The 14,560-nt window shown below is 50.6% G+C and overlaps 2 protein-coding genes across 4 annotated transcripts in view; one reads left to right on the top strand and one right to left on the bottom strand.

Moving 5' to 3' along the window:
* Positions 1-4,376, top strand: part of SBNO2 (strawberry notch homolog 2) — a 113,245-nt gene extending 108,869 nt beyond the window's left edge. For all 3 annotated transcript variants that reach the window (XM_053372770.1, XM_053372769.1, XM_053372772.1), the window contains one exon: positions 884-4,376. In XM_053372770.1, the coding sequence (XP_053228745.1) occupies positions 884-1,485 (602 nt within the window). In that variant the 3' untranslated portion in view covers positions 1,486-4,376. The remainder of the gene's footprint in view (positions 1-883) is intronic.
* Positions 4,377-5,904: 1,528 nt separating this feature from the next.
* GPX4 (glutathione peroxidase 4) overlaps positions 5,905-14,560 on the bottom strand; it is an 11,482-nt gene continuing 2,826 nt past the window's right edge. The window contains exons 2-7 of the mRNA XM_053372801.1: positions 12,081-12,175; positions 11,023-11,167; positions 10,736-10,887; positions 8,485-8,509; positions 7,042-7,101; positions 5,905-5,971 (exon numbers count right to left, since the gene is read on the bottom strand). Coding sequence (XP_053228776.1) covers positions 5,939-5,971; positions 7,042-7,101; positions 8,485-8,509; positions 10,736-10,887; positions 11,023-11,167; positions 12,081-12,175 — 510 coding nt within the window. The 3' untranslated portion in view covers positions 5,905-5,938. The remainder of the gene's footprint in view (positions 5,972-7,041; positions 7,102-8,484; positions 8,510-10,735; positions 10,888-11,022; positions 11,168-12,080; positions 12,176-14,560) is intronic.

Here is a 14,560-nt window from a genome sequence, read left to right as displayed (position 1 = left end):
GAGGCGCAATTGCATGTTCATTCGGAGCCCAGGGAAAACAATTTGTTTAATTTGGCGAAACCAATGGACTTGATCCAGGGATATCGGCTCTGGAAAGACCGATAGTCATTTGTTGTTGTTGTTGTTGAGTCGTTTAGTCGTGTCCGACTCTTTGTGACCCCCTGGACCAGAGCACTCCAGGCCCTCCTGTCTTCCACTGCCTCCCGCAGTTTGGTCAAACTCATACTGGTAGCTTCGAGAAGACTGTCCCACCATCTTGTCCTCTGTCGTCCCCTTCTCCTTGTGCCCTCCATCTTTCCCAACATCAGGGTCTTTTCCAGGGAGTCTTCTCTTCTCATGAGGTGGCCAAAGTCTTGGAGCCTCAGCTTCAGGATCTGTCCTTCCCGTGAGCACTCAGGGCTGATTTCCTTCAGAATGGAGAGGTTGGATCTTCTTGCAGTCCATGGGACTCTCAAGAGTCTCCTCCAGCACCAGAATTCAAAAGCATCCATTCTTCTGCTATCAGCCTTCTTGATGGTCCAGCTCTCACTTCCATACATCACTACAGGGAAAACCATAGTTTGGGTTTTTTTGTGTGTGAGAGAGTGTAGTTCTTTATCTCCTTGGCAACTGACAGGAGGACGTTCGATAAAAACACAAAGCTATTTTTATTGACGCTTATCCAAGGTTCACGCCCATTGCAAAGCATCTTTTGTGCATTGCACTGGGACAAAAGAAAAACAATCTAGAGAAGGAACAAACAGGGGTGGGGAAGAGAGAGGGAGCGTGAAACGAGAGCTTAAGTCTTGAGCGAAAGAGAATAGACCAGGTGAGTGGGGAAGGGGGGTCCCGGATGCCCAGCCTCCTGGCCACTGACCCCGCCCCTCTCTCCCCCTTCCCACAGGTATCAAGATCCCAGAAAACTGCGTCCAGCAGGTGTTGAAGGAGCTCAAGCAAATGGACACCAGCGTTAAGCAGAAGCAGAGCCAGGCTTTGCTGGCAGCGGCCTCCGCGGGGCCCGGCCTGCCCTACGCGCTGCTCCCCCTCGACCGACCGCCCACGCCGGGCACCAGCTTCCTGCCCCAGGACGAAGTCTTGGACCTGACCTACAGCCCCGCCAGCGACGGGATCCCGGACTTCTGGACCGAGGTTGCTGCGCCGCCGCCGCCGCCACCACCGCAGCCCCCCGGCCCTCCGTTTCATTTCAACTTCCCCCTGCCCTTTGACGGGGCGTCCCTGGCAGCGGGAGGCCTGCCCCTGAGCGGCTCCCCTGCCCAGCACGAACCCTCGCCGGCCCCCCAGGCCCATGCCGCTGCTGCCGCCGCCCCGCCGCCCCCAGACAGCTTCTCCCTGCCCGACCCGGACATCAACTACAAGGAGCTCCTGGAAGAGATGTTGAGCTCGCTCAACGTGGGGCCCGAGGACAGCGCCCAAGGGAGGCAGAGCGTCATTCAGTACCATCCGGGGCAGCCCTTCCCCACGTTCTACGAGGACGACGGCAGCTGAGCGGCCAGCAAGGAGCGTCGGGCGTGGGGTGGCAGGGACACCCCTTTCCCCCCCACCCAGCCCAAGGGGGTGCGGAAAGGGGTGGCAAGGGTTTAAGGTTTGGAACGGACCACTCCTCTGTCTTTTTTTCAAAACAGGGATGGCGGGGCAGAGAGTTCGGAGCGGGAGCGAAAACAGGAAAAGTTTTATTTATATATAATTATACAGTCACCTCTGTACTGAATTTTTTTTATATATATCTCTATAGATCCGTAAAAGTGGAGGCTTTTTTTGGGCGGGGGTCAGTGGGAGGTGTAGCGGCGCCTAAACCGGGAGCGAGAGGGGGCAATAACAAGGTTGTAGGTCTCTTCGAACCGCCCCCCCTCCAGGCTGCACTCCCCCCCCCTTTGCCCCTCTGCAAACTACTGAGTTTGGAAAAGTTGGGATCTTTATATTCTTCTCTCTCCTCCCCACGTTCTACCCAGTGAGATCGGAGAGGCGCGCCATTCGAACCCACCACGACGAAAGCTTTCCGGGTGGTCCCAACCTGGTCGCCCCCCCCCCGGCGGGTTGTTTTGCACAGGTGCAGAGTTCGAGTGACGCTGCACAGCCCTGCACGCTTCTGGTTCTGAGCAAAAAAGGGGGCGGGGAATTGCCTTGCAAGTTTCTAGACCTTGTGGAGGTAGGGAAACGCTTGAACATGGGTGGCAGAATTTCTGTGGTCCTCCCTGTTTTCCCGTGCCTGAGGCTCAGCGCCTACTCCTGGCCTGCTTGGACTACAGTTCCCATCAGCGCCTGGCATCTCACGGTCTGGCGCCGATGGGAATTGTAGTGCAAAAAACAGAGGGGTTAGCGGAGTAGCTAAGAAAGGCTTGTCCTAGCGAGAGCATCTAAATAGTAATAGCTGTGCAAAAGCGTTTCTCTGAGTTGCGGTCATTTTTATTCTCTTGTGCTGAAACTGCGGGGAGGGGAGGAGAAGATGGATTTGCCAGGACAGCATTAAACTATCAGCTCACAGTGGACGAGGAAGAGGGGGCTCGATCCGCTCAGCCCAAAAGAAGTTCCCGTCAGGCCCAAGCGAGGGCGGAGGTCACGCGTCAGGATTTTTATTTCGGGAAGTGGGGTTCCAGGTCAGGGACTGCCAAACGTGAGGAATTTATTTGCTCGGAATTTATTTGCAAACCACGATTTTTCTGATTACCCCCCCTGAGAACACTGCTCTCCTTTTTCGGAGAAAACTACCACCGTTTCCGTACGGAGGGAGGGAAACACGTGGGGAAGTTGGTTTCTCCAAACCCCCTGAAAAAAAGTCTGCAGGGAATCTTGAAGGTGTTATATCCCATAACAACCCAGCTCAGGGCGCCAGATGATCTATGCAGGGATGGAGCCTTGTGGCTGGAGAAGAGCTCTTTCCCTTCCTGGTTTATTCACATTTATGCAAGTGGTTTGCAACAGCCCACTCCTTGTTTTTTCCTCCCCGTCAGAAACACCCCTACCTCCACTTCTTAAATTAAAAACCCCTCACCTTCTCCCAAGGAGGCATATATACGTCACCCCCTACCTCGTCCCAGTAACAATCCAAGCTATCAAGGTGAAGTTGTCTTCTGGCACCTGCTTTCACTTGTAAGTTTTTGAAAATGCCTAGGCAAGCCTCTAGCCCTCATGGAGCTTCCCTGAGCGCTGGCAGGGGCCGTGCGCTTCCTCCTTTGTGGTTGGAGGCATATAGTTCTTTAATAGTTGTCTTTTTCCTCCTCCCTCCGGAAGAACTTTCCTTTACTGCTGCTGCAGTTGCCCCTCCGCTCCCCTCTCTCTTGGCGAGACGGAATCGCCCATGGGGTGGGCGTCTCCCCACATCGCCCACCCAGATCCACAGCGCTCAGAGGATCGCCACGGTTTCACAACGCCTGCTACTTCCTGTATTCTGATTATCGGTCCCCTCCCTCCCCGTCGTTTAAGAAAAATGTCCTCGTGACCCTCGCAAGCTTTGCAGGAAAGATGGGAATCTAGAAGGAAGGAAGGGGTGGGTGGGGAAGGAAAAGAAACATAGGAAGATTTGCAAGGCAGCTCCAGTGTCCCCCAATTCCCACCCCCCACCCCGGCCAGAAGGCAGAGGAATGAAGCAATTATGCAAAAAGAGAAAGAAACTATGCAAATGCGCTGTTTTGCAGGCAGCAGGAGGGATTTGGTTTTCACTGGAATTTCTATCCTGATTTGCAGTGCTCTCGAGGGCGGAGACCACATTCTCGTTTCCCCATCACAATCGTGCGTTGCCGTTTAAAGATTTTAGTAGCCATAAGCGAATCCCGGCAGCCTGCTTTTAGGGTTCGTTTCCTGAAAGGAGTTGGGTTGGGGGGGGCTTAAAAACTCAGGAAAGAATTGGAGGTGTGCTCAAGTTGGGGCTACTTCCCCCCCTCAAATAGGAATATCTCAGAATTGTTATGTGGTTATTTTATGGTGGTTTAATTATTTTTTTCAAAAAGTAAATCTGTATTTCCCAGGGCAGTGAGACTCCCTTTAAGGAGATACAAACCGCTGTACCCTCACACCCTCCATTTTGTCAGGAAAACTTAATATGTAACAACTACTTTTTAAAAAAACTAAATTATTATGCTGTTTTTTTGTTCTATTGATTGTATTTTTAAAAATGGAAAATCTCTTCCCCTTCCTGGTTGGCACTTTCTAACCAGCTTCCTTTTTTGTCCGCTTATTTTTTTTTTCTATGGATATTTATAATTAATTCAAAATTGTGTAAATATATATATGTAAAAAAAAGGGGGGTTGCCTGCGAAGAGGAAGGGGGAAGAAGTCTTTACCCGTTTTTTGTTTCGTTTTTGTTGATGAGGAAATGTGCCTTTTAACTCGTGATTCTGGAATTTTCTACCGAAGGATTAAAACGTTGGCATTTCAGCTCAGCGACCTGAAATTTGTCTCGAAATTTGTACGCGCATGAGAAAATGAAAGGGGCCGTTTTGTATGGTTTTGATTCGCTAGATTTTTTAAAAATCCCTTCCCGTAAAACACCCTGAAATTGTGAAAGCATGAACCGCAACTGCCTTGGTCAATAGAGGAGATGGCTGTGGCCCGGGGCTTCCTTGTTTCCGCTACTTTGAGTCTCCTCCGATTTTGCTTCTGTTGGTTAAAATGCCTTTTACTCTCGAAGAGCTGATTGAGAGCTGTCTCATTCAATAAGAGCACAAGACACTATCTCAGGGTCCTGAGTTCGAGACGCCTGTTGGGCAAAAGATGCCTGCATTGCAAGGGGTTTGAACTAGATGACCCATTCCAGCTCTTACAATTCTAGGATTCTCTGACCTCAAACTCCTAACATCGATGTGTGGAATGCTTTGCTAATTTTCCTTGAAATCGTAGTACAGTGGTACTTGGTTCTCAAACCGTTTCAAAACCAAGGCACGCTTTCACGTTGAACGTAATAGAATACGGATTAATCCGTTCCAGGCTTTTAAAAACAACCCCTAAAACAGCATTTGAAGATGAATTTTACTATCTAACGAGGCCATTGACCAATAAAATGAAAGCAAAAACCAATGTCCTGCAGTCACACAATCCATCAGCAGCTGGACTGGGTTTCATGCAGTCAGAAACACAAAACGAAAAGAGCCGCAAAAAATGCAAAAACCGACAGACCTCAGTGTAACACTCAAAACAGAAGCATGGCACTCAAATTGGAGCACGTTCAGCTTCCGAAAAAAGTTCACAAACCAGAAGACTTACTTCCAGGTTTGCGAGTACCAAAGCGTTTGAGAACCAAGGTGCCACTAATGTAAAAGGAGAACAACAGCCTCTTCCCTCAGGGCAAAAAAAGGAGGCAGCAATTCCCTAGAAATGGAGGAAAGCAAGCATATTAGAAGACGTTCCTGCAGGAGGGAATGCCTCTATCAAAATAAAAATAAAAATGGTCGACTTGGAAGGGGCCACCCAGGGTCATCTAATCCAACCCAATCTAATCCAGCAGATACCTCAGTTGAAGAATCCACAACAGATGGGCCACCCAACCTCTCTTTAGAAACCTCCAGCGAAGAAGGGAGTCGACATTCTCAGGTCATGAATCCCAGTGCCAAACAGGCTCCAATTAGTTATTTAGCACATTAGTCATTACTGAACTGAGGCTGCACCAAAATGAAAGCTGCAAGGGAAGGGTGCCCATCTCTCCCGCCTGTTCTCATCTTCAGAGTCCGAAGGCAGCGAGACAGAATTCCAGAAACACAAGTCACGTCAGGAGGAGAGACGAAAACACTTTTATTGCTACGGCATTGGCAGGCAACTCCGGGCCCCAGAGTCTACCGCCTCCCCGTCCCTGCAAGAGTTTGCAAATATATATATATATCTTTTTCTCAGGCCTGCCCCACCAAACGGGCTTGGCTTCAAGGCAGGCCATCATCAAGGCAAACTTTGCAGGAAAGCAGAGGAGAGAAATGGGGGCAGAGGAAACGCAGGTGTCGCGTTCAGCCAAGTCCTATAGGTAAGCGGGCAGGTCCTTCTCGATCACCTGCAGGCAGAGGAGAAAAGGTGATCAGTAACACCTAATGTGTGGACGCGGGTGGCGCTGTGGGTTAAATCACAGAGCCTAGGATTTGCTGATCAGAACGTCGGCGGTTCGAATCCCCGCAATGATGAGGTGAGCTCCCGTTGCTCGGTCCCTGCTCCTGCCCACCTAGCAGTTTGAAAGCACGTCAAAGTGCAAGTAGATAAATAGGTACCACTCCGGCGGGAAGGTAAACGGCGTTTCCGTGCGCTGCTCTGGTTCGCCAGAAGCGGCTTAGTCCTGCTAGCCACATGACCCGGAAGCTGTACGCCGGCTCCCTCAGCCAATAAAGCGAGATGAGCGCCGCAACCCCAGAGTCGGCCACGACTGGACCTAATGGTCAGGGGTCCCTTTACCTTTACCCACCTAATGTGGCATCTTCGCCTTTGACCCAGTCCCTCCTCCAAGTGTCCCGATGTTTCAGTTACAGCCCTGGAATTACAGAAGTCACCCCAGTTTCTGATTTGACCTCCAATTGTCCCTTTTTGGACTCACAGCTGTCCATGGAGGCGCAGTTCTGTGTCCAGGGCAGCTCCATCTGGAACGCAGGATGAGACCCTCCCTGCCCGCAGACTGTCTGGCCAGAGTGGTGCATGCTCTGGTTATCTCCCGCTTGGACTACTGCTCTTATGAAACTGCAGGTTATTATGACAATCCTGCCAATGTTCTTGAAGAAGGGACCCCTGACCATTAGGTCCAGCCGTGGCAGACTCTGGGATTGCGGCGCTCATCTCGCTTTACTGGCCGAGGGAGCCGGTGTACAGCTTCCGGATCATGTGGCCAGCAGGACTAAGCCGCTTCTGGTGGTACCTATTTATCTACTTGCACTTTGACGTGCTTTCAAACTGCTAGGTTGGCAGGAGCTGGGACCGAGCAACGGGAGCTCACCCCATTATGGGGATTCGAACCGCCGACCTTCCGATCGGCAAGCCCAAGAGGCTCAGGGGTTTAGACCACAGCGCCACCATATGCAGGGCACTCTTGATGCCATCTCCCGGTGCAAAGCCGAAACTGAAATTTAGTGCGGTACTTACAAATGGGTCGTCCATTGGGCTGTATCTCTTGACGACCTGGCCTTCTTTATTGATTAGAAACTGAAGGAAGGAGAGAGAGAATATGAATGGAGGACAGCTAGTGAACAAAGAGTGCTTTGAACCGGGGAAGGAAATCCAGGGTGCTTCGATATGGGATGAAACCAGGGCATCTTTCAGCACAGCAGAAACCCTGCCTCTCCCAATATTGCTGGACTCTCAACTCCCTCCCAGGGACCAAGAACAGGTTGATGGAGAGATGGAGGAACTGCAGCGATGGGCACAGTGCTGAGGGTCAGGCAGAAGGGCTTGGGGACCACCACTGCCGTACACCGCTCATGACCTCTATACAGTGGCACCTTGGTTCTCAAACTTAACCCGTTCTGGAAGTCCGTTCCAAAACCAAGGTGCGCTTTCCCATAGAAAGTAACGCAAAACGGATTAATCCGTTCCAGACTTTTAAAAACAACCCCTAAAACAGCAACTGAACATGAATTTTACTATCTAACGAGACCCTCGATCCATAAAGTGAAAGCAATAAACCACGTACTGCAGTCACACAATCAGTAGATGAACTGGGTTGCACGCAGTCACAAAAAGAGAAGCAAAAGCAAAAACGGAGAATAGCAAAAACAGACAGACCTCAGCGCAACACTCGTCTAAACGGATGTGTGGCACTCAAAACGGAAGCATAAGACTCAAAACGGAAGCATGTTTGGCTTCCAAAAAAAGTTCGCAAACCGGAAAACTTATTTCTGGGTTTGCGGTGTTTGGGTTCCACGTTGTTTGAGTACCAAGGCCTTTGAGAACAAAGGTACCACTCTACCTGAAGGCCTGCTTCTCCCCATGCAAACTGACCCAGACCCTGCGCTTGTCGTCAGAGGCCCTTCGCAGTGTCCCTCCTCCCTGAGAGGTTCAGAGGCCTTTAGCCATTAAATAACCTCCATAAAATGTGTTCTTAATGCACCCTGGGCTCTTTGAGATGATATACATTGATTAGGTAATTGTAATCAATGTAAGCCCCCCCCCCCACAGGCCTGAGGTTCCTCCCACCCCTGGGCTCAATGGCTCCAAAGCAGATTAAACAACTCCACGGAGGACAGTTCCTATCAACAGCTGGCGATCGAACCTCCATCTGCCAGGGCAGTCTACCAGTTGCCAGGGAGCGCTTTGGGGCTTGGAAATAGTGGCCGGACTTGATAGGCCCAGCGATGCCCCCAAAGGGAGTTGAGATGCACGAGCCACTTCAGAATTGCCTCCCCTCCAAAGCTGGGATGGGGAAGATCTGTTGCTGGATTTGCCCCCTTCCCCGGCCAGGGATGCTGGGAGCTGGAGGGGCACAGATGTTGCCCAGGCCGATCCAATCGAGGGAGGGCACCCAAAAGGGGAAAGGGCCGCAGTCCAGCTGGGATTCGAAGAGCCAGGAGTCGAAAGCTGAAGTCTCACCTTACTGAAGTTCCACTTGATGGCGCTAGGTGACGGGGGAGAGAAAAAACAAAAACACCACTTTAGTTTTGGAACAGGAAATCCAGAACAGGTCCGTGCATCAAACAGAAATGCCCCTGGGGTCGCGCTGTTCAGATACCGCCCCCCCAAAAAACTCCCATCAGCTCTGGCAAACCAGAATGGCTGGTTGTCAGGGATGACGGAAGCTGCGGCAATATCTGGAGAAAGCCATGTTGGCTGCCTGTAATCTAGAACACAGGGCAAGGGTCAAGATATTGTTTGGGAATCCCAACAGTTGCAACTTGGTTCCTTATCGAACTGGGAGGTCAGGGAACCAGGCAGAGGGCCTTCTCGGTGGTGGCACCCGCCCTCCCACCAGATGTCAAAGAGAAGAATAACTACCAGACTTTTCTTAGAAGACATCTGAAGGCAGCCCTGTTTAGGGAAGCTTTTAATGTTTGACAGACTACTGTATTTTAATATTTTATTGGAAGCCGCCCAGAGTGGCTGGGGAAACCCAGCCAGATGGGCGGGGTATAAATAATTATTATTATCATCATCAGCGGCATGCCTTGCCTTGGTCCTAACTGGAGTTCTACAGAGGCAGGCTACATCGCAGCAGGGAGCTCTGGAATAAATACCCACCCTCGCCCCAATCTCCACACAAACAGCACAGAGAGGAACTGTTAACCACCTCTCCACCCCAAAAAGGTTCACAGCCTCCTTCTCCACCACCAAGGGTACCAGATTTTTGTTAAGGTCTTCAGAGCGTGCTCAATATACCGTATCTTTCGCTCTATAAGACGCACCAGAGCACAAGATGCACCTAGTTTTTGGGGGAGGAAAACAAGAAAAAAAATACTCTGAATCTCAGAAGCCAGAACAGCAAGAGGGATCGCTGCGCAGGGAAAGCAGCAATCCCTCTTGCTGTTCTGGCTTCTGGGATAGCTGCGCAGCCTGCGTTCGCTCCATAAGACACACACACATTTCCCCTTACTTTTTAGGAGGGAAAAAGTGAGTCTTATAGAGCAAAAAATACGGTGTATTTGCAGAACCTTCAAAACAAAAACACAGAGACACCCTCCTGTGGGGCTTTGCCCTGCCATCATGAGGTCTAGGAACCTGGGTCTCCTGAAGCAGAGCTCAGATTCTCTGCAAGGGTTGTTGTTTTTGCAAAACTGACAGAACCTCATCCTTAAAGGGGATTCAGAATTGGGGACCGGGGGTCAGGATCATGCCCCATTAAGAAGCAGGGAGGGGAGACACCCCCAATGTTTTGGCGCTCCTCTGTTTGGTGGCAGGTACGTGTGCTGATACTCCTCGGTTAACAACAGTTGTGATGTTTAAGGCGGCTTTCCTTGGTCAGGACAGACACCACTGCAGAAAGGGGAGTCCTCAGGCCTGCAAATTACACAAGCTTAGAGCCATTCCCCCACCTTAGAGTTTTGCACGCATGTACAAATTAAGCCACGATCTCCAGAATAAAGCACACCTGCATTATCAAACAGGGCCGGATTTAGGTTTGATGAGGCCCTAAGCTACTGAAGGCAATGGGGCCCTTTCTATGTGCAGCTGTCCTTTGTCAACAACAAATAGTCGCTGTTTTTTGTGTTGAATAGATGCTATATGGCAATTTATGGACCTAATAGGTATCTCAAGCCATTTGCACATGCAGAATGTAGGCACCGCATACAGTGGTACCTCTGGTTACATATGCTTCAGGTTACATACGCTTCAGGTTACAGACTCCGCTAACCCAGAAATAGTGCTTCAGGTTAAGAACTTTGCTTCAGGATGAGAACAGAAATCGTGCGCCAGCGGCACGGCGGCAGCAGGAGGCCCCATTAGCTTCAGGTTAAGAATGGACCTCCAGAACAAATTAAATACTTAACCCGAGGACCACTGTATATAGAAAGGAGCAAACCAGGGATATTTTAGGGAGCAGGCTAGCAGGCGGGGGCCATGGCTTACATCATAGGAGCCTACACAACACAAAACACTGTTACTGTATGTAGGTTTTATTTGTTTTTTCATCTTATATTTTGAAAATGTAGATCTAGTGTTTTTTTTCCTTTAATTTTTTTGGGGCCCCCAAGAGAGTGGGGCCCTAAGCTATAGCTTGTTTGGCTTATACGTAAATCTGGCACTGTTATCGGAGCTGGGTGCAAGAAGAAGGGGGCATCGTCTCTGCATATAGGCCGTTTACCAAAGCATATACTGTAATTCCAGCTCCCGCGGTTAAGAAACTCACTTGCCCAGCGTCCCCCGGCCTTTGGGCTGGCTCTTCATCCACTTCCAGAGCGGGTGGGCGCCGTCCCCGTTCACCTCGATCTTGCTGAACATGTCGAACTTCACACCGTAACCTGCAGCGAAGGCTTTGATTTCCTCGTTGGTGCCCGGCTCCTGCAGTTTGGGGAAGGGAGGGGAGAAATGGTCGTTGCTGGCATCTGCCTGCCTGCCTGCCCCTCCTCAAAAAAAGGAAAAGAAACAGAAGAACCACATCACACCAGCCAGTGGCCAGGCCTCCCGGCACCCTACCTGCTTGCCGAACTGGTTACAGGGGAACCCCAAGATGCGTAAACCTTTCTCAGCGTATCTGCTGTACAAGTCGACAAACTGAGTGTAGTTCACGCCCGTCTTGCCTCATTTCGAGGCCACGTTGGTGATGATGCAGACGTGGCCCCTGCAGAGACGGAAGGGGAAAGTTTGTGAAGGAAGGCCCTGATCCGACCGTCATACGAGTATATATATTTACAGTAGGTGCCGTATTTTTCGCTCTATAGGACGCGCCTGACCATAGGACACACCTTGTTTTAGAGGGGTAGAACAAGAAAAAAAAATCTCCCCCTCTCTGTTCAGCGCCCCTTCAGCAAAGCGGCAGGAGATACGGAGCCCCTTCCATTTCTCCTCCCGCTTGGCTGAAGGGGCGCTGCGCAGCTCTCCCTCTCTGCTGAAGCCAGGAGAGTCTTGCTCTCCCGGCTTCAGCTAAAGGAACCCGAAGCCTTTGGAGCGCAGCGCGAGTTCCTGCTGTGCTCTGGAAGCTTCAGGCGGCTATCCCCGAAGCCTGGAGGGAGCGCTCCCTCTGCACTTCGGAGGCTTCGCGTTGCTATCGCTGAAGCCAAAGAGCCTGCATTCGCTCCATACGACGCACACACATTTCCCCTTAATTTTTGGAGGGGAAAAAGTGCGTCCTATAGAGCGAAAAATACAGTAAGTCAATGAGCAAGTCAGATGAGCTTGAATATGCAGAAGGTACCGAAAAATAAATTCAAGGCAGAAAGAGGGAGAAGTGGTGTCAAAATCCTGAAATGTTAAATTGACTGTAAAATCAGTGAAATGTATAAATTTGAAAAATATAAGTAAGAAATTGACCTGACCATTCCTCCAAGTCAGTGGTGGCCAAACCCGAACCTCCAGATGTTTTGGGACTACAACTCCCATCATCCCTGACCCCTGGTCCTGTTAGCTAGGGGTGATGGGAGTTGTAGTCCCAAAATATCTGGAGGGCCGAGTTTGCCTATGCCTGCCTTTATTCAAGGCAGGAAGAGTGGGCCCAAACAAATATGCAGAGGGAACAAAATACCCCACGCACTTACCTGTACCGCTCGAGCGAGACGTCGGCGCCATCGATGTCCGTGGCGTGGAAATCGTAGATGGATTTGGCAGACTGCCAGTCGGTTTCTTGAGCACACTGGAGGCGGGGAGAAACAGGAAGCGGGGGTCAGGCAGAAGCACACCTCAAATCAAAAGTACAGGGGCACCTCGGTTCACGAACAACTTGGAACCCGGACGCTGTAAAACCGGAAGTAGTTTTCGAACTTTTTTTCAGAAGCCGAACGTGCTGTTTTGCGTCCCCCTGTGTTTCCTGTTGCACTGCTAATTTGCGTCTCCCCCCGCGTTGTACAGTAGTACCTCGGGTTACATACGCTTCAGGTTACAGACTCCACTAACCCAGAAATAGTGCTTCAGGTTAAGAACTTTGCTTCAGGATAAGAACAGAAATTGGGCTCCGGCGGTGCAGCAGCAGCAGGAGGCCCCATTATCTAAAATGGTACCTCAGGTTAAGAACAGTTTCAGGTTAAGAATGGACCTCCGGAACGAATTAAGTTCTTAACCTGAGGTACCACTGTAATTCAAGCCTTCCGTTTCCGACTGCAGTGTTCTAAATACTGGTTGTAAATATTAAGATGATACCAGCAAGAATGAGTCTTTCTGTAAAGAAGTTATTTAAATCAAGTCTTACTGACTAGTGATTTCAATTCTGATTTAAATCGGCTTGATTTAAATCAAATCCACCCTGATTCAGAAAGAGCTCTCATGGCATTCTCGTGTGTGTGTGTGTGTGTGTGTGTGTGTGTGTGTTTCAAGGACTGCAAATCTCCCATTTCCCTCTCCTTCCAGTGCCAGGGCTCAGCGTTGGAAATCAGCCAGGCGCATTTTGCGACTGGTGCAAAATCTAACACCATCCCTGAGGAGATCTCTAGATGCCAAATTGCCAACGGACATCTCCGTCCGCCTGGCCTCTCCAGCTTTCCGAAGCTCAGAAGACCTTATTCCTTGCCAAGTAGAGTCAGCCAAGTGTGCTATCCTCGCGGGGCAACTGATGCCCAGCACCCTTAATAAAACTACAGTTCCCAGAATTCTCCTTGACCTGGGTCAAGAGGCGTAACATGGACTTCAGGGGGAGCGGTGTGGATGCGACTTTAAACGTTACAACACACAGGGACGGATCCAGGAGGCTAAACTGCAATTAAGGGGGCTTTTGCACCAGTCGGGGATTTCAATGGAATTAACGTGCGATTAAATTAATCTGGATCCAAAGCCCCTATCCTTTCCCTCCCCTCCCCAGGTTATCTCAAGGAGGAGGCGGGAATCTGTCACCCAGGCAGCATGGGGGGGGGGGGAGGTTGTAGTCTGGCAACCTCTGCAGGCCACAGATCTCCCCGTTGCTGTTTTAAAACAGTTGACAGACCAGAGGTCTGTCAAACATTAAAAGCTTCCCTAAACAGGGCTGCCTTCAGATGTCTTCTAAAAGTCTGGTAGTTGTTTTTCTCTTTGACATCTGGTGGGAGGGCGTTCCACAGGGCGGGTGCCACCACCGAGAAGGCTCTCTTCCTCGTTCCCTGTAACTTGGCTTCTCGCAGCGAGGGAACTGCTGGAAGGCCCTTGGCGCTGGACCTCAGAGTCTGGGCAGAACGATGGGGGTGGAGACGCTTCTTCATGGCGTTTCTGTGCGCTCTGGTTTCCGTCACGGTGTCCCGTTGCACCAGAAGCGGTTTAGTCCTGCTGGCCACATGACCTGGAAAGCTGTCTGTGGACAAATGCTGGCTCCCTCAGCCTGAAAGCGAGATGAGCGCCGCAACCCCACAGTCTCCTTCGACTGGACTTAACCGTCCAAGGGTCCTTTACTTTTTAAAAAACCTTATTATTATTATTGGGACGCGGGTGGCGCTGTGGTCTTAACCACTGAGCGTAGGGCTTGCCGATCAGAAGGTCAGCAGTTTGAATCCCTGCGACGGGGTGAGCTCCCGTTGTTCGTTCCCTGCTCCTGCCAACCTAGCAGTTCAAAAGCACATCAAAGTGCAGGTAGATAAATAGGTATCGCTCCGGCGGGAAGGTAAATGGCGTTTCCGTGTGCTGCTCTGGTTCGCCAGAAGCGGCTTAGTTCTGCTGGCCACATGACCCGGAAGCTGTACGCCGGCTCCCTCGGCCAATAAAGCGAGATGAGCGCCGCAACCCCAGAGTCGGCCACGACTGGACCTAATGGTCAGGGGTCCCTTTACCTTTACCATCAGTATTATTATTTCTGCGCAGGATCAATCCCTGGCATCCCCAGTTAAAAGGATAACAGGTAACAGAGGGTGTTGGTAGAACCTTCTGAGACTACTCTGGGGAGCCACTGTGAAGTCAGTGCAGTGCAGAAATTATCAGGTGGAAAAATAATTCTGATGTGCCCTGCATTTCAAACAGCTCCAGTTTACAAGCCAGAGTCCCAAGCAAACCAAGCCGTGAACAACTCTCTCCCTGTCCCTTTGTTGATGCTGACCTCTAAAAATTCTTGTCTTTCAACATCCTC

Source organism: Podarcis raffonei, chromosome 18 (assembly GCF_027172205.1).
Source record: "Podarcis raffonei isolate rPodRaf1 chromosome 18, rPodRaf1.pri, whole genome shotgun sequence".
Taxonomy (NCBI): Eukaryota; Metazoa; Chordata; class Lepidosauria; order Squamata; family Lacertidae; genus Podarcis; species Podarcis raffonei.
Note: the sequence above shows the minus strand (reverse complement) of the source record. Positions and strands in the feature narration are given on the sequence as shown.